The sequence below is a fragment of the Elephas maximus genome, chromosome 6 (genome assembly GCF_024166365.1).
Source record: "Elephas maximus indicus isolate mEleMax1 chromosome 6, mEleMax1 primary haplotype, whole genome shotgun sequence".
NCBI lineage: Eukaryota > Metazoa > Chordata > Mammalia > Proboscidea > Elephantidae > Elephas > Elephas maximus.
Genome location: NC_064824.1, coordinates 132443242 through 132462479, shown reverse-complemented (window position 1 = coordinate 132462479; position 19238 = coordinate 132443242). Strand labels below are relative to the sequence as shown.

Genomic DNA, 19238 nt, shown 5'->3' with positions numbered 1-19238 from the left:
TCAACGGTCGGAGGAAGAAGCAGTCAGAGAGGTAGGAAGGAAAGCCCAATGAGCAGAACCTTGGATGTTAAAGGACAAAACAGTTGGGCATTTACTGATTGTGACTGGCTGTGGCCATGGCTGTGTCCTGTTTACACAAGTATCCCCAATGCTTAGCCCAGTGCTTGGCATAGCATAACCAATATATAGACAGTATTTGAACATTAATTAACAACAAGAGCTGAGAAGAGGTTACTAGATTTGAAACTCATGATAACACCAATGGGAGTAGTTTGAGAAGAACGCCAATGGAGGATAAGGAATCGCAGAAAGACTAGAAGACAGAGTGGAAGCCGTGAATGTAGTGTTATTGTTAAAGAAGTTTGATGATTAATGGAAAGAAAGAATTCAGATGGCACTAAGAAGAGGCAGTAGGATGAAGTGAAGTTTCTGGAATCTGTGAAGAGACTGAAGATGTAGGAGAACAAGGAGATGGGAAGGACCATGATCCCTGACAGTGGGGAGAAGGTGACTCCTTCCTGTAAAGGTAGAAGGGAAAAAAGGCTGGGCCAATGACAAATAAAAAACTAAACCAGTTGCCGTTGAGTCCATTCCAACTCATAGCAACCCCATGTGTTTCAGAATAGAACTGCACCCCATAGGGTTTTCAATAGCTGTGACCTTTTGGAAGTAGTTTGCCAAGGCTTTCTTTTAGGCACCTCTACGTGGATTTCAACTACCAACCTTTTGGTTATTAACCAAGTGCTTAACGGTTTGCACCATCCGAGGACTCCTAAGGCCAAGAACCGGAAAAAAAAAAAAAAAAAAAACGAAACCCCTTGCCATCAGGTCGATTTTGACTCATAGTGACCCTACAGGAAAGAGTAGAACTGCCTCATATGGTTTCCGAGGAGCGACTGGTGGATATGAATTGACAACTTTTGGTTAGCAGCTGTAGCTCTTAACCACTGCCCCACCAGGGCTTCAAGGACACAGATATTTAAAGCAGGAGAGAAAAGAAGCTGTGAAGTTCACATTGATAAGGTTAATCCCTGCAAAGTGGGAGATAAGACTTGGGAGAGCCACTGTGAGAAGTCCAGGAAATAGAGGCAATAATAAAAGGCTGTTGAGGCAATGGTGAGAAGCCAAAAGAAGCCAGAGTGACTCTGTAGCATGCCAAGGTAGTACATTGTATGATGTTCCCCAGCGATGCTCTGCAGTCTGACCGCAGGGAAGAGGAAGTAGATTCCTGGTCCAGTGGAAGTGCTGAAGCTTAAAGTGGCAAGAGAGTTTCAGGTGTTATTGAGGGCTTCGCTGTTCATGGAGGCCACAGAGCGCAAGTGCAGCCAGTGCTAACAGGGGATGGGAAGAGGCAGAGCGGTAGGAGGCCAGGTTAGGGCAGGAAGATTCAGCAAGTATGAGTGCTTGGAGGAAATGGCAGGCAAGGAGGCTTCCCTCCAAAGGAATGTCTCCACACTAGGAATCTCAGATGTAAATTCCATGGGATGCCAGGGCGTGTTGGCTATGCTGGAGTGTGGCTTACGTGAACTGGAGGTCTCCAAAGTCAAAATGTTCCAAGAGCCGTGAGATGGGGCGGGGGTGCTGATGTTGAACTGCAAAGACTGAGAAGAAGAGGATTTGTAGTCTAGGAAAGGGGAACTGAGTCATGATGGACTTTGGCAGTGTATCAAAGGTGTTACAATGGATTGGGTGACCTCCAGCCAAGGGTTGGGTTAAAGGTCTCAGACTAGCACTGTAGAGTAAGGGGAGACCAATCCCACTTCATCTCCCACTGGCAGCTGAAGTAGAAAGAGGAAGAGTTCCTTGGGAGAGGATGGTTTCCAAGTGGTCAAGGGGAGCAAAGTGGCAGGAAAAAGAGAGGACTGCACCCAGAATGGCACCAGTGAGCCCACACGCAACCCTTTACTCAGTCTAGTAGTTTTCCATAAGAGTGTGAGGGTCTTGGGGAAGAATTTACTCCTATAGAAAAAAGGGCACTAATTTAGTTCATCATGCTTATCACATGAAATAAGTCAAAAGATGGGAATAAAATCAAGGCAACCAAATTAAAATGTGTCTAGGCAACACAATAAAAACAGGGTATTTATATAATGCTTCAAGCCCCCCTCATAATTTCAGATGAGACCTTGGGCAAATCCCATTGCCTTTGGAAGTTCCATTGGTAAAACGTGGCATTGGCTCAAAATGGAGAGGTGGTATGGCATTTGTGGTTAAAAATACAGATTCTGGAGTTAGAAATACAGATGAGACCCTTAGCTTTACCACGTACTAGTTATGAAGCCTTGGGAAAATTAAGTTGCGCCCTCTGAGAATACTTTAGAGTTTGCAGGCTGTATGGTCTTTATTGTGAGTACCTAATTCTGCCATTGTAATGAGCTAATACGCAAACTGTGTTCCAATAAAACACCTGTCTTTGTAAATAAAGACAGGTGGTGGGTTGGATCGAGCCCACGTCACAGTTTATAGACCCTTGATCTATACGACAGAAATAATAGACTTACCTTCAAGGGTTGCTATAAGAATTAAATTGGTTACTACTTGATTATTTCTTGGCACGTAGTAGACACTAAATGGAAACTGCCATTATCATCGTTATTATTTCTAAGGTTGTTCCAACTCGGGTAGTCTGTGGCCATAGATCTATGGCTCTGAGACCTTCTAAATGGGCAGAACAAACTTCCAAATTGAAAATAACTTTTCCGAATGGAGAACCGTGCCTTTGAGGGAAAGTGGTAGCTGGTAACAACGAGTGTTTCATGTTGCAAGGGTCACCTAATGCTACCCCAGAGTGTAGATGGTCTCATTGCAAAACGACAATATAGGTAGAGCTAAGATACTAATCTTACTCTGTAAAATGACCTTTGTAAAAGAAGCCCTGGTGATGCAGTAGTTAAGAAGTCGGCTGCTAACGGAAAGGTCAGCAGTTCAAATTCACCAGCTGCTCCTTGGAATCCCTATGGGGCAGTTCTACTCTGTCCTATAGGGTCGCTATGAGTTGGAATCCACTCAACGGCAGTGGGTTTGGTTTTTTTGGTTTTGGCAGCTTGTTCACCAACCAACCAAAGACATCCATTTCATGTTGAAGCCAACTGTTCAGAGTTGAAAAGTTGGGATACTCTCTCACGGTATATTAACACAAACTGAAGATAAGCCTTTGAGCAAAAAACTATGCTTCACAAATGTTTTGGTTTTAGTAAGGTCACTTTAGATCATTCTTCAGCATTCTGGAAGACAGTTTGGGGTAATAAATGAGGACTGATGACCACCGTATCCACAGGCAGCTCACAAAACAATGACAAGTGGTGTCTAGTGTGTTGTCCTTTCCTTCCCTTCCCTCCTCTCTCCCAAATGATCATCTCAGCCTAAATTCTTGGGCCTACTCTGAATAGAAGCCATGGTGGCACAACGGTTAAGGAGGCAGCTGCTAACCAAAAGGTTGGCGGTTCGAACCCACTCAATGGTGCCATGGGAAAATGACCTGGTAATTGGCTCCCATAAAGATTACAGCCTAGAAAACCCTGTGGGGCGGTTCTACTGTATCACATGAGGTCAGTTAGATGGCACCCAACAATATACTCTGTAAAATAAAACTTCCTGGATTCTGTAGTAAACCAAAAAAAGAAAATCAAACCCATTGCTGTCAAGTCAATTCTGACTCATAGCAACCCTACAGGACAGAGTAGAACTACCCCATAGGGTTTCCGAGGAGCAAACGGCTCCTTGGATTTGAACTGCAGACCTTTCGGTTAGCAGCCAACTTTTTAACAGCTACGCCACCAGGGCTCTGGATTCTGTATTACTGAGCTTTAAAGCACTTACTATGTTAACCTATTCAGGAGAAGAGTAATAACAGAAGCTGACACTAAGTAAAATGTATTTATTTCTTTAGTTTATAAATTAAATGTTCACTTTGCTCTTGTTAATAAATTGTCTTACAACACTGAATCTGTAAGTCATCAGAAAATGTCAGTATTTTACTTTGTTACAATTATAAGTGATAACAGAGTAGAAACACATTTGACTGAAAAGATGAGGAGGGGCAAGATTATAAAATGCAGTGTATTTGACTTTGAAATGTTATGTCACAAACAAAGGCCATGTATCCATCCACAGGAAAGCTGTAAATAGGAGAGGGGCAAGACCTTCGCTGCATGTTAGCATCCGATGGATCCTTGTGTGGGATCAAACCTGGGAGGCGCGGTAGGGTCTCGCCTACAAGATGTTCGATCACATAAGGATGCTGGTGCCACACAGGATTCAAGGTTGATGATATTGTTTTATATTTTGGCAAAAATAATTATGATCAAGTCATAAGACACTCAAATTATTAGGGTAAGCATTTACAATACAATAAACTACATTATTTTAACCATGACTTAACAGTAGTCAACATATTAATAATTCCTATTTTTTATTATTATTGTTATTTTTAGTACCTATTTTTATAATAAAATGTATGTATTTTATATGTATCTATATGCATAGGCACGATATACATATTTCAAGCATTTGTAAATGGCCAAATTTGTGTTTTCAATTCATGCTGAATCTAGATTATTCTGCGTGCCCATAGCGTTTCAGAATCTCCATGAGTTGATAAAACACGACACATGAAACTTTTAAGCTGTTGACACTTTGCACAGATGTTACAAATGAGTTGTAAAGATATATTTACCCACTTCTGTTGGCATACCACATCCTTGGGGTGTTTGCACAGCCATGGTGTTAACCTAAGCTCTGTCACTAAAAACCCAGCCCTGAGGGAGGTTAGAAACTGCTGCTGGAAGCCTCCGGGAGAAAGCTGGCAGCAGTGGCAGAGCTCCCCAGGCTGCCTGCCAGCCCCTGCACCCTGCCCTGGGGGAACATCTCCCAAGGAAGCATGAGGTCTGGCTCTCACCAATTCAGTCTTTGCCATGTGCTTGGACTAAACCCAGACATGACTTTGACAGGCTCCTTATCTGTTAGGAAGCACACTATGTTTGCTGTCTCAGGTGTCACTGGAAATTATGACCAGGTTTTCAGGGTCTGTGGGTGGGGTTAAAATCTGGTTTGCCGTCAGTACAGGTTTAGGAGAAAAAAAGAGCAATCACTGAGCCATGGCTATGGAGCTCTCCCAGAGGGCCTAGGTGGGGAGAACGCTCAGAATCCACCGCTCTGCACCACTTGGGGGGGGTCCTGAGTTGTCCCGGGGTTTCTTTGGCGAAGTAGGTAAATTATTTTTTTTTCTAGGCAGGGAAGTGGAGATTGCAGGGAAGAAAAATTATCAGGCTACTGACGTTATGGGGAGGTAGACAGCTACTCTGCTCTGTAACCCGGAAGGAGTCTGATGGATTATTTCGCTGCTTTGAGTTCTCTGGGAGTACTTAATCCCCATGAGAAAGCAGGAACTAAAAAAAACAAACAAGAATTAAATAACCCTTCTCAGTGTGGTAGAATTTTCTCCTGAAGTTTGTACTGATTTTACTTCTCTGCCAAGTTAACAGAATACGGACTGTAATTATTCTTTCACCTAGTTACCCATAGCTTGGGTTTTTAAAAATCCATGTTATGAAAAGCAGTAGCTGTCTGGGAAAGTAGCACCCCTCTGAGAAAGGTTTCTAGGTTTGCTGAACAAGTCGAAGTCTTGGGATTTATCCTTTGGGCCAGATCTGTAAGCAGAAGGCCTGGGCTTCTCCAGCTGTGACCCTGAGCCAGGTCAAAAGTTGTCTATGCAGAGTGAGGGAGCCCAGCATCCTGGGACCAGGTGGAGGGGACCATGAACACAAACAGAGCAGAACAGAGATGGGAAGGCCACCATGCTCAGCCTGAGTACCTCCTGGGCCCCTGCCCCTCACAATATCCCGTGGGGACACTCAGTGACCCCTCCATGGATGGACTCAGATGACACACCACCACCAGCAAAAAACTCAAAGCCCAGCGACCCTTTTCAATAGCTAGATAAAACAGATATATGATACAAGCCTGCTAATAATCATTTATTGTTTACATACAGCAGAAGGCTCTTTTCTTACAGATGTCAGAGGGTAGGGCAGACGGTGACCTGGCGGGGTTCCCTGTATTGCAGCCCTTGTATTCAGGGCCACGATGTGACCCTCAGTGTGATGCGGAGGGCGCAGTAAGCAACGCACTGGGTGGCTAGATTTTGCTGCATTTGCATACACATAGTCTACGCTTTTCAAGTGGCTCCTTGAATCAGCAGAGCCTCTTAGTTCTTAAGACAAGGAAACGGAAGAGCTTTGGACACTGAAGAAAAACACAGCCGTGCCTCAACTCCCCTGCCGGCAGGAAGACGTGTCTCTAAGGTTGATCCTGCTCTCTCAGGCTCCCGTGTTTCTGCTTCCTCTTGCGGAGCTGCCGTTGGAGCTGGAGCTTGTTGGTGAAGAACATCTCCTTCCAGCCGATGTCCTCGGCCAGGGCCCTCATGTCGGGGGTGATGGTGTCACATGCAGACTGGACGATCTGCTCCCAGAGTGTGTCACACACGCACAGCTGTGGGTGGAAAGAATCAGGAGTGGGTTACATTACAGATGGATGGGCTGAGTACAAGTCATTCACTTACAAACACGGACATTTACCGAGGGTAACAGGAAGTGAGATGCGGAAAATGGGTCGAGGTACCAGGCAGTGACAGAACTGGTGAAGGGGCAACAAGGGACTTCCCTTATGACTGCTTCTAACTCTCAGTGAAAGAAGAAGCCACCACAACAACCAAGAGTGAGAAGAGAGGAGGGATGTTAGAAACTTTAGGGGAGAGGAAAAAACCAGTTGCTGTAGAGACGATTCCAACTCGTGGTGACCCCATGTATGTCAGAGTGGAACTATGCTCCATAGGGTTTTCCATGGCTGACATTCCAGAAGTAGATTGCCAGGTCTTTCTTCCAAGGTACCTCTTGGTGGACTCAAACCTCTGGTCTTTTGGTTAGCAACCAAGTACGTTAACTGTTTGCACCACCTAGGAACTCCTTAGGAGAGAGACCCATTGCCATCAAGTTGATTCTGACTTGTAGTGACCCTATAGGACACAGTAGAGCTGTCCCATAGGGTTTCCAAGAAGCTGCTGGTGGATTCGAACTGCTGACCTTTTGGTTAGCAGCAAAATGCTTAAACACTAGGCCACTGGGGCCCCAACTAGGAAAGAGAACACCTTTTAAAATAGATTCTTTGGAGGCTGAGAGAGATTAAGAAACCAGTTCCTAGTGGGGAAAAAAGGTATTTTCTAAACAAAGTGTATCCCAGAGGTCATGGTCCCCAGACCTTCTGTTAGCCCGACACAGGAAACATTCCCAAAGCCAACTCTTCAGACAGGGATTGGACTGGACTATAAGACAGAAAATGATACTGGTGAGGAGTGGGCTTCTTGGCTCAAGTAGACACACAAGACTAAGTGTGTGCAGCTCCTGTCTGGAGGGGAGATGTGAAGGCTGAGGGGGACAGAAGCTGGCTGAACAGACGTGGAAACAGGGTGGAGAGAAAGAGTGTGCTGTCTCATTAAGGGGTGAGTAACTAGGAGTATATAGCAAGGTTTTGTATGAGAGACTGACTTGGTTTGTAAACTTTCACTTAAAGCACAATAAAACAACAACAAAAAAAGTGTAGTCTTAGTCTTATAAAACACTGCCTTCAATTCTGAGGTGTTTTTTATTTTTTTCATGTCAGGTACATATTAAAAAAATATGGTGTCCAGGAACATAGGAAAAGAGGAGAAATGAAAGGATGAAAGCCCTTTTTTTTTTTTTTTAGACATTAAAAGATGTTGTTAAAGCAGGTAATTGTATTTGAGAGAAGGGACTATATTGCTATGAGGCCACCTTCAGATTTATGAACTCTGACACACGTGCTGCCCTATCCTGGATACACAGTCTGTGACAGACACAGTGGTGCCCGGCAAACGTTCTATTTGTTCTCCCACAATTCCCTGTTCCTTGTAGTTAGGTGGGACTTTAGTTCTGGCCAAAGGACTGAGTGTAGAAATGGCATATCAAAGTATAGAACAACTGAGACACGACCCTCAAGGTCTCTTTTCCCTGCCACAGTGACTAAGGAGGCCACATGTTTCAGATGGTGGGGCTACAAGATGGCGGAGTCTCTAACAGCCTGGGTTCCCAGTGTGGGGCAGAGCCTTCCAAGGATCACACTGGATAAGAATTGTGACTAAAAAAAATAAGTAGTGTTGTAGGGGGTTATTTATGATCCCAAGTCACAGCCTATAACCTAGTCTACCCTGACATAGTTACTGTGGCAAGTTTTTGAATTTTTCTAGCATTCCTACTAACACTACCGCTGGCCTCCCCTTGACTCTGTCGTGCTCTGCTCCTATGTATCCTAACTTCTTCCTGAGGAGGGAAAAAAAAAAAAAAAAAACCATGGAAGCGTACCTCTCTCTCATTACACCATCACACCCACTTCTGAACAAAATGCAGCCTGAACTCTACTTTTATACACAAAAGTACTATACTAAGGGAAAAGAATGGCTTACAAAGAGAAATGAATAGTATAATAAAGTGCCATCGGTTATGACCCTTTCTGCATAAATATCAAAGCAACGGCTATGATACTCACATAATGAAGGTTGCTGTTAAACAGCAACACTAAATTGTATGGTATTCGCTGCTCCCTAAATACCTTGATGTTAAACGCTGGTCATCATCTCATGCTACCTTCAACCATCCCTTCAAGGTTTTGTTTCTCTATTCAGATTATAACATATTCTAAATATAAAGTACATAAAGGCATTTGACTGTGTGGATCATAGCAAATTATGGATAACACTGTGAAGAATGGTAATTCCAGAACACTTAATTGTGCTCATGAGGAATCTGTACATTGACCAAGAGACAGCTGTTCAAACAGAACAAGGGAATGCTGCGTGGCTTCAAGTCAGGAAAGGTATGCAACGGGATTGTATCCTTTCACCATACTTATTCAATCTGTATGCTGAGCAAATAATCTGAGATGCTGGACTATATGAAGAAGAACGGGACATCAGGATTGGAGGAAGACTCATTAATAACCAGTGGTATGCAGATGACACAACCTTGCTTGCTGAAAGCAAAGAGGACTTGAAGCACATACTGATGAAGATCAAAGACTACAGCCTTCAGTATGGATTTACGCCTCAACATAAAGAAAACAAAAACCCTCACAACTGGACCAATAAGCAACATCACGATAAATGGAAAAAACATTGAAGTTTTCAAGGATTTCATTTTACTTGGATCCACAATCAACGCCCATAGTAGCAGTAGTCAAGAATTCAAATGACGTATTGCATTGGGCAAATCTGATATAAAAGACCTCTTTAAAGTGTTTAACAGCAAAGACGTCACTTTGAGGACTAAGGTGTGCCTGACCCAAGCCATGGTGTTTTCAGTCACCTCATATGCATGCGAAAGCTGGACAATGAATAAGAAGTCTGAAGAAGAATTGATGCCTTTGAGTTAGGGTGCTGTTGAAGAATACTGAATATACCATGGACTGCCAGAAGAACATATAATCTGTCTTGGAAGAAGGAAAACCAAAATGCTCCTTAGAAGCAAGGATGGCGAGACTCACATACATTGGACATGTTATCAGGAAGAATCAGTCCCTGGAAAAGGACATTATGCTTGGTAAAGTAGAGGGTCAGTGAAGGAAAGGAAGACCCTCAACAAGATGGATTGACACAGTGGCTGCAACAATGAGCTCAAGCATAATAATGATTATAAAGATGGTGCAGGACCGGGCAGTGTTTCATTCTGTTGTACACAGGGTTGCTATGAGTCAGAACTGACTCGACGGCACCTAACAACAACAACAAACATAAACAGCAAGGGAAAACTCTTAGAAATTTCTTAATAATAAACATGAAAACAGACCTTCTGAACCTCCTTTAAAAGAGATGAAAAAACACCAACACGGATATTACCCCTCTACTAGTACAGTAAAAAAGTACAGTGCACTTCAGGATATCAGTGTGTCTTATGTAACAGGTTACAGGACAAAACCACAAGGCTGAGGGTTGAGGAGGAGTAAAGAATTGTCAGAAGAGAGCTGACAGTTCCACCAGTGTAAATAACTGCATTTCAAGGAGCCCTGGTGGCATAGTGGTTAAGCACTCAGATGCTAACTGCAAGGTTGACAGTTTGAATCCACCAGCTGCTCCACGGAAGAAAGACGTGGCAATCTGCTCCTGTAAAGATTAAAAAATAAGGAAACCCTATGGGGCAGTTGTACTCTGTTCTATAGGGTCGCTATAAGTCGGAATCAACTCCACAACAACGGGTTTGGTTTTTGGTAACTGCAATTCTGACTCATTGTACTTTATACTGAAAATACTTACAGAAAACACTCTAAGTTGGTCTACTATATATATATAATCTGTATACACACACACACACACACACATAACACCTCCAAACCTGAGGACTCTTTAGTTTGGTAAATGCCAGGTTGCAAAACGCAAGGTAGCATCCTGAATCGACTCGACGGCAGTGGGTGTGGGTTAACTCTGATCAAAGCACAGCTAACCGTGGATTTTGCGCCCTCTGGTGGTAGTGCATGCATCGAGCATACATTAAAAAAAAACAGCAGTGGGCGAGCAAACATAAAAAAAATTTTTTTTTTTTTTTTAAGTGCCCATAAATAGCTGAAAGGGATTCCAGGGCTTATCTAGTTAAAACCTGTCTGTTTACAAATGGGGAAGTTCAGGGTCCAGGAGGATGGGGTGCTGCCCAAGGCTTGTGGTGGGTAGTGGCTGAGCTGGGGACAGATCCCGCTATCTGGCCTGGCGCTGGCTTAAATACACCAGGCCCTACGTGCACAGTGAAGATAGAACACCTGTCTCCCCCTGTACAAAACAGGAGAGACGCAGCGTCCAACATGGAGCTCTAGTGGCGCAGTGGTTAAAGGCTCAGCTGCTAACCAAAAGGACGGCAATTCGAATCCACTAGCCACTCCTTGGAAACCCTGTGGGGCAGTTCTACTCTGTCCTATAGGGTCACTGAGTCGGAATTGACTTGATGGCAAAGGGTTTGGCTTTTTTGGTATAACCTCCAATACAGGACGATCATTGAAATAGAAGAAATTCAGCTTTATGAAAAACTCTTTATATCACCCTCACCTTTCTCATTTCATCACAGGGTTATGAAATCTCGGTCACAGAATAACGGTGCTCATTTTGCTGAACTATTTCAATTACTGGTGTAAACCTTTTTTTCTCCAAAGAAGGGAAGGAGAGGGATTGGATAAGAATACAGTTAAGACTTTTTGTTTTTTGAAAGATGAGAGTGATTTGGAAAAAAAATTTTAATATACTGAGAAGAAAGAACCAATAGAGAGAAAGATTTATAAATCAGAACTAAATACAATGTACTATTGAACTGGATTAAAGGAGCCCTGGTGGAGTGCTCAGCTGCTAACTGAAAGGTTGGTGGTTTGAACCCACCTGCTGCTCTGTGGGAGAAAAGACCTGGTCACCTGCTTCCATAAAGATTACAGCCTAGGAAACCCTATGGGGGCAGTTCTCTGTCACATGGGATCGCTGGGAGTCGGAATTGACTGACAGAAGACAACAACATCCTGGGCTGGATCCTGGAACAGCAAAAGGGCATTAGTGAAAACAAGCTGGTGAAATCGGAATAAAGTCTGTGGTTTAGTTAATAGTATTTTACTAATACAATGCATATTGCGGTAAATGCACATGGTTATGTAAGGTAGGGGAACGTGGGTGAAGGGGTATGAGAACTCTCGATAGTATCTTTGCAACTATTCTGTAAATTTAAAATTATTAAAAAATAAAAAGTTGAAAAAATAATAACAACATAAGGAAAAGGAGACAAGTAACAGACTGAGGCCCCCAGGATTAGGCCCTGGAGCCAGGTGGCAGGTGGCATTGGCCTTGGGTAGGAAAGAAGAGGCCTTGGGAGAGGGAGAGGCCTCTCTCCCTAAGCTCAGAGGGAAGCGTTGGACACGGACACAAACCATTTAATAATAAATTCCTCCCAGGAGTCTGAAATGGAAGCTTTTTTTTTTTCCCCATTAATAAAGTAGATAAGAACAATCTGTAAATAAAGGGACAAAACAGGGAAATGGAACACAGATCAAACTTAGATTGAAAACAGAAATGAATAGTTAATATTACATGGAAAGAAGCAGCAGCCTGGGGCCCTGCTCCACCTTCGGCTAACTCTGCTCTGTAAGCATGCTGAATGATGGAATCCACAACCTAGAAAAGCCTGGCTTTAGAACACTGGGTAAATTATGGAGGACACTGTCCTGTATTAAAACAATGGCAGGGCATTGAAAGGAGCACAACAGAGAGTGGAACTGCGTACAAGTTGGAGAGAAGCCAGTTGCTCAAGGCAAGGAATAAATTCCACAACATAAGGGCAGCAGCTCCTGTTTCCTACCTAGTCCTTCCATTTACATTAAGGAGTGAATCCAGGCCCTGACAGACGCGTTTAAGAGATTCCCACTTGTTGTTAGGTGCTGTCAAGTTGATTTTCGACTTATAGCACCCCCTATGACAGAGTAGAACTGCCCAATAGGGTTTTCTAGGCTGTAACATTACAGGAGCAGATTGCCAGGTCTTTCTTGTGTGGAGCAGCTGGGTGGGTTTGAACAGCCAACCTTTTGGTTAGCAGACAAGCTTTAACCATTGTGCTACCAGGGCTCCTTTACATTTCCCCTAGTATATTGTATTTTAAAGCACACACACCTGGTTTAAAATCAGGAAAGGACCGCAGCCTTCAGTATGGATTACATCTCAACATAAAGAAAACAAAAATCCTCACAACTGGACCAATAAGCAACATTACAATAAACGGGGAAAAGACTGAAGTTTTCAAGGATTTCATTTTACTTGGATCCATAATCAATGGCCATGGAAGCAGCAGTCAAGAAATAAAAGACGCACTGCACTCAGCAAATTGGCTGCAAAAGACCTCTCCAAAGTGTTAAAAAGCAAAGAAATCACCTTGAAAACTAAGGTGCACAAGCCATGGTGTTTTCAATTGCCTCATATGCATGTGAAAGCTGGACTAAGGAAGACCGGAGAAGAACCGACACCTCCGAATACTGAACATATCACGGACTGCCAGGAGAATGAACAAATCTGTCTTGGAAGAAGTACAGCCAGATTGCTCCTTAGAAGCAAGGATGGTGAGACTTTGTCTCACATACTTTGGACATGTTATCAGGAGGGACCAGTCCCTGGAGAAGGACGTCATGCTTGGTAAAGTAGAGGGTCAGCAAAAAAAAAATCCTCAATTAGATGAACTGACACAGTGGCTGCAAAAATGGGCTCAAAAACAGCAACGACTGTGAGGATGGCACAGGACCTGACAGTGTTTCGCTCTGTTGTACATGGGTTTGCTATGAGTCGGAATCGACTCGATGGCACTAACAACAACAAGAAGTATATTTTATTTACTTAAAACTCTCTTCCTTCATCTAATCAGCTTTTTACTGGCAGCAAGTGTAAAATCTCAACTTTCATATATTTTTTAAATGGCAAAAAATACAATGATTACTCATAATATTTGTTTCTAACCCTCCATTTTAAAGGGGAAAACAACTAAAATTATATATGTAACTACCCTCTAAAGGAATATAGCAAGTTATATAGACTATATTACTTAACAAGTCATATATAAAAATCAAGAAATTTGATTGCATTATTGTGAAACATGTTGATTTTTTTAGATGAGATCAAGATTTGAATCATCCTAGAAAATGCTGTGCGCGTTCTTTTGTAAATGGACATTATAATGAAACACTGAGCTAGTCAGGGTTCTATGGTTGTAAGCAACAGACTCCAACTTTGATTCATTTAAAATAAAAAGGGATTTAATGGAGGGATGGAATGAATGTGTGTGCTTGGGGAGTGGGAATAAAAACCAAACCCAAACACATTTCTGTTGAGTTGATTCCAACTCACAGAGACCCTACAGGATAGAGAGCTGTCCCATAGGGTTTCCAAGGCTGTAATCTTTATGGAAGCAGACTGCCACATCTTTCTCCCTCAGAGCAGCTAGTGGGTTTGAACCTCCAACCTTTCAGTTAGCGGCCAAACCCTTAACCACTGCATTACCAGGGCTCCTTTTTGGATTGGGGTTGGGGTAGGGGTCTAGAAATGTAGGAACAGCTAAGGGTCAGGAACCAAGGCACCTCACCTTGGGATTCAGGGAGAGGAACTAACAACCTGACACTGGGTGAAATCGGCACCAACTGTGTTTTCTGTCTCCGGGGCACAGGAGAGGACAGAGCACTGTGATGGGAGTCCCACCAAAACCACATGTATTGGGAGACAGGTAATTCAGCAAAGGGCTGTTATTGGAAGAAATGAAAATGGATGTTTGGTAGTCGCTAATTGCCTTATTCTCTTACGCTGCCAACCTTTGCCTGAGCTGCTCTGTTGACCTGGAATGCCCCTATTCCTCCAGACCGCTAAGTAAACTCCTATTTTCCCCTCAAAACCCGGACAAAATAACCTACATCTGTGAAGCTAGGCAGAGGAAATCACTCAACACTGTAATTTCCTTGAGGGCAGGAATAATGTCTTTCACCTCTGCTGGTTCAATGCCTAAGACAGTGCCCCTGGCAAAGTAAGTACTAAACAAATGATTGCTGAAATAAATGGAAATAATAAAACCATGATCATATTTTGTAAAAACATTTTTGAAAAAGTCCATGGAAAATTTCTATATAGACACAAAAGATTGGCTGTTACCTTCGCGAATCTGTGCGATGTTTGGGAAAGCCTGGCAATATCTTCAAGGTCCAGATAAGAAATGATACTCAGGAGCAAAGTGTCTGAAAGCCGCTCAAGGAAGTCAAATTTACCTTGGCACAAATTGAGAACATAGTCTAATATTCTCGCACCAAATATTAAGGCAACTTGAACTGTAATTCAAAGAAAGCAACAAACCAACATGGTTATCACGTGTGATCACATAAAAGCTATGATGACAATCAGCAGGGCACAAGCCTTGGGACATTTTCCCCTGGGAGTGGTGTTCAATTACGCTGAGTCATCCCAACTTTCACCAAGCTGCCTCAGTGACCAGTGTCATGCATTGACAAGGCATTTGTTCCAATTACCCTCTTTGCCCTGCCGTTGGAAACCTGTAGGGACTTTTACTGATCAACCCGGTGACTGACTGCATCCCCTGGCCCATATGAGCACCAGGTTCCAGTCTACACAACTGACTCAACTAGTCTCACATTTATCTTTGTCCAGCTGAGCAGCACACACTACAACAGGGAAACGGATGACGGTCCATGTGGTTTTTCTGTGCCCTGCCCGCCACCCTTACTCCCCAAATTGATTTGGGACACATTAAAAAATTGATTTGGGACACATTAATGCCTTTTAATTTAAGTTGATTTTTTTTCTCATATTTTTCAAATGTTGTTTTCCCACCAGACTTTCTTCCTTCCTCTTTACCTTCTTTCATCTCTATGTTTACATGATAGGAAAAAATAGAAAGTGGCAAAGAAAAAGTACATGAAAATTTTTATGAAAATTGTTTTAACTTTTGCCTAGCATTTTTCATACCTCTTCAGTCATTTCCAAATTAGGAAAGAGCTCACAAAGAATCAACCAAGATCATGCCCCAGCTAAACATGGTCAATGCAGGAAGAAGACTCCCTAAAGGGCCAAGAAATGGTTAATAAATAGGAAAACATGTTTGGAAAGGTACACGTTCAAATTTCAACAGTGGTTAAAGCCAGGCAGCGACGTTTATTTTCTTCCTTTTGCTGTCTGTATTTGCTAATCTTTTTTTTTTTAATAGGAAATTTTATATTTTAACGGTACACAAAGAATTTCAGTACTGACCAATCCAAGAAAAAAACAAAACTTCTTCTCATCAGATAACTGTCCCTCCTGCAGAGCTGCCTTCTTCCTTCTCTGTATTTGCTCATATTTCTACCATAAGGCTGTGTCATCAGTATACATTTTTTAAATCTTAGAAAGAGAAAGGAAGGAAGGAAGGGAGAGGGGAGAGAAAAAGAAGGGAGGGAGGGAAGGTGGAAGAAAGGAAGGAAGGAAGGGCTGCTGAGTGGGTACACGTGAGCATTCTAGTGGTCCCAAAGCCTGGATTTCTAAATTTGATGCTCATTTTTTCTCTTCTTACTCGGAAAACCGCTTTGTAGCCAGCTGTTGTGGATTGAACTGTGTCCCCAAAAATAAGCGTTGTAAATCCTAACCCCTATAAATCCTAACCTGTCATTTATAATCCCATTTGGGAATAGGGTTTCTTTTTATGTCAATGAGACAGTATTAGTGTAGGCTGTGTCTTAAATCATTCTCCTTTGAGATATAAAAACAGCAGATTAAGTAAGGAACGAGGGAAGCAGAGATGGGGAGGGGATTCACGCCACACCACATGAAGATCAGCAAGGAGCCAAGGAACAAGGAAGGACCTCCCCTCAGAACTGACAGAGAGGGAAAGCCTTCCCCTAGAGCTGGCCCCCTGAATTCAGACTTCTAGCCCCCGAACCTGTAAGAAAATAGATTGCTTTTTGTTAAAGCCATCCCACTTGTAGCACTAGGTGAATTTGGAAAGAATTACTCTTAGAAGAGAGAGAATGTACTCTCTGCTTCACAGGAGACTAAAGGTCCAGGATTTGGGGCCACCCTTCCTCCCCAGCCTGAACACCCCTTCTGCAGCAAGTGGGATGGGGCAGTCAGGAGCACTGGGCTCCCTGCAGAAGCCGGCTGGACTGTGATCCTAGAGGCTCTGATGCAGAAGGGAGTCCAGGTGTGGGCACCTTTATGTAAAAGCCCCAATTGTGCTAGCTTGGAAGAGCCAGTCATGTACGCACTCTCTCCCGAATGGGTGAGCCAGCTTTCTAGAGGCATTAAGAGTTTGGGTGGCTCCTGAATTCAAATTCCAAGGGCTTTCCTGGGGTGGAGGCGGGGGGCCCTGCCAAAAACACAGCCTTCAACAATAGGTGTTATGGAGAACTTCCTGGCCCACCAGCAAAGTAAGAAGGAAAACAGTGCTTATTCATTCGTGGGGGAGGAGGTGGGAGAGGGAGAGGGGAGAGCCCTTTAACATAATTGGAGATCCATGTTTGAACCCTTTAAAATAGCAAGACAACACACTCAAAGCAGGCTCAGATGTTCTTTAGAAAGCCTCTACCATTAAAGTCTTTAAAATAGATAAGTCATAGAACATACACACCTACACATAAAATGTGATAGCTTCAAAGTGTATGGGAGTTGAAGTACAGAAATTTTTTTGCTTGTTTGCATTTTTTATATAACTGTCTTGGTTATCTAGTGCTGCTATAACAGAAATACCAGAAGTGGATGGCTTCAACAAACAGAAATTTATTCTCTCACAGTCTAGTAGGCTAGAAGTCCAAATTCATGGCATCAGCTCCAGGGGAAGGGTTTCGCTCTCTGTTGGCTCTGGAGGAAGGTCCTTGTCATCAGTCTTTCCCTGGACTAGGAGCTTCTCTGCACAGGAACCCCAGGTCCAAAGGATGTGCTCTGCTCCTGGTACTGCTTTCTTGGTGGTATGAGGTCTCCATGTCTCTCTGCTGGCTTCTCTCTTTTATATCTCAAAAAAGATTGATTTAAGACACAATATAATCTTGTAGATCTCATTAACATAACTGCCGCTAATCCATCTCATTGACATCATAGAGATAGGATTTACAACACATAGGAAAATCATAACAAATGACAAAACGGTGGGCAATCACATAATACTGGGGATCAAGGCATAGACAAATTGACACACAAATTTTTGGGGGACACAATGCAGTCCCTGACAATAACCAATATTTATTTCTTTTGAAATAAGAAAAAAATATTAAAACAAACTCCATTTTGAAAAATAATTCACCACTTTTGTGCTGGATTATGTGGTAGCCGGGTTCCCAGATGGTTCCGGTGATTCTCACCTCCTTGACTCACATCCCTGTGTGATCCCATCCCACACTGAGTAGGGCTGACCTGTGTAACCAATATTGCAGAAATAATATTCCAATGCTGGATTGTAAAAGGAGCCCTGGTGGTGCAGTAGTTTAAGAGGTCGGCTGCTAACCAAAAGTCCAAAAGTTAGAATCTACCAGCAGCTCCTTAGAAACCTTATGGGGCAGTTCTACTCTGTCCTATAGGGTTGCTATGAGATGGAACCTACTCTATGGCAATGGGTTTAGGTTGTAAAAGACACTGGGGCTCCTGCCTTGCTCTCTTGGATGACTCACTCTGGGGGAAGCCACCCGCTATGTCCTGGTGACACTTAGCAGCACTATAGAAAGGTCCGTATGGCAAGAAATTGAAGCATCCTGCCAACCACCACCACCAGAGTGTTGTCATGTGTAGAGCCATCATGGACTTGGACCCTCCAGCCCCAAGCAAGCCTTCAGATGACTGGGGCCCCAGGTGACACATTAATGGCAACGCCGTGAGAGACCTCAAATCAGAGCCATTCTGCTAAGCCACTCCCAAATTCATGACCCATAGAAATTGTGAGATAGCAAACGTCTATTATTGTTTTGGAAACCCTGGTGGCATAGTGGTTAAGTGCTACAGCTGCTAACCAAAAGACTGGCAATTCGAAACCATGAGATGCTCCTTGGAAGCCCTATGGGGCAGTTCTACTCTATCCTATAGGGTCGCTATGAGTTGGAATCAACTGGACAACAGTGGGTTATTTTTTTATTATTGTTTTAAGCCCTTAGGTTTTGGGGTAATTCGTTACGCAGCAATAGATAATACAGCACTTGGGTACCCGCAAGTGTTGGGCTGTCATAATAGAGACCTAAAATGTGGGAGTGGCTTTGGAATTGGAAAGTAAGCCGAAATTAGAAGGAATTGGAGGAGAGTGTTACTGAAAGCCTGAAGAACCTTGAAGAAACAAAGACGTTGGATGGGCTCTGAGGAGGCCTTATAGATGAGGTTTTAAAGGAGAGTGAGGAAAATGTTATTGAAGATGGGAGGAAAGGAGATCTTTGTTATGTAGTGACAGAAAGCTTAGCAACATTACTGGCTGCTATAATATAGAAAGCAGAAAATGCACCTAATAAGTTGAGTGATCTAGGGAAAGGGATTTTCAAGCAGAGTGTTGGACATGCTGTCTCATTTCTTCTTGCCGCTTAAAATAACATGTGAGAGGAGAGAGATAAGCTAAAGCAAGGTCTCTTAAAAAAAAAAAAAAAAAGGAGCCAGGATTTGCTGATTTTCAACATTCTCTGACTCTTCAGATGGCAAGCAATGCTAAACTGAAGAAATAGCTTCCAGA

At 43.1% G+C, this 19238-nt stretch overlaps 1 protein-coding gene across 2 annotated transcripts in view; it reads right to left on the bottom strand.

Annotated features, from left to right (window-relative positions):
* Positions 1 to 4594: 4594 nt before the first annotated feature.
* FBXO36 (F-box protein 36) overlaps positions 4595 to 19238 on the bottom strand; it is an 84697-nt gene continuing 70053 nt past the window's right edge. For both annotated transcript variants that reach the window (XM_049888418.1, XM_049888419.1), the window contains 2 exons: positions 14708 to 14880; positions 4595 to 6489 (listed from right to left, as the gene is read on the bottom strand). In XM_049888418.1, the coding sequence (XP_049744375.1) occupies positions 6298 to 6489; positions 14708 to 14880 (365 nt within the window). In that variant the 3' untranslated portion in view covers positions 4595 to 6297. The remainder of the gene's footprint in view (positions 6490 to 14707; positions 14881 to 19238) is intronic.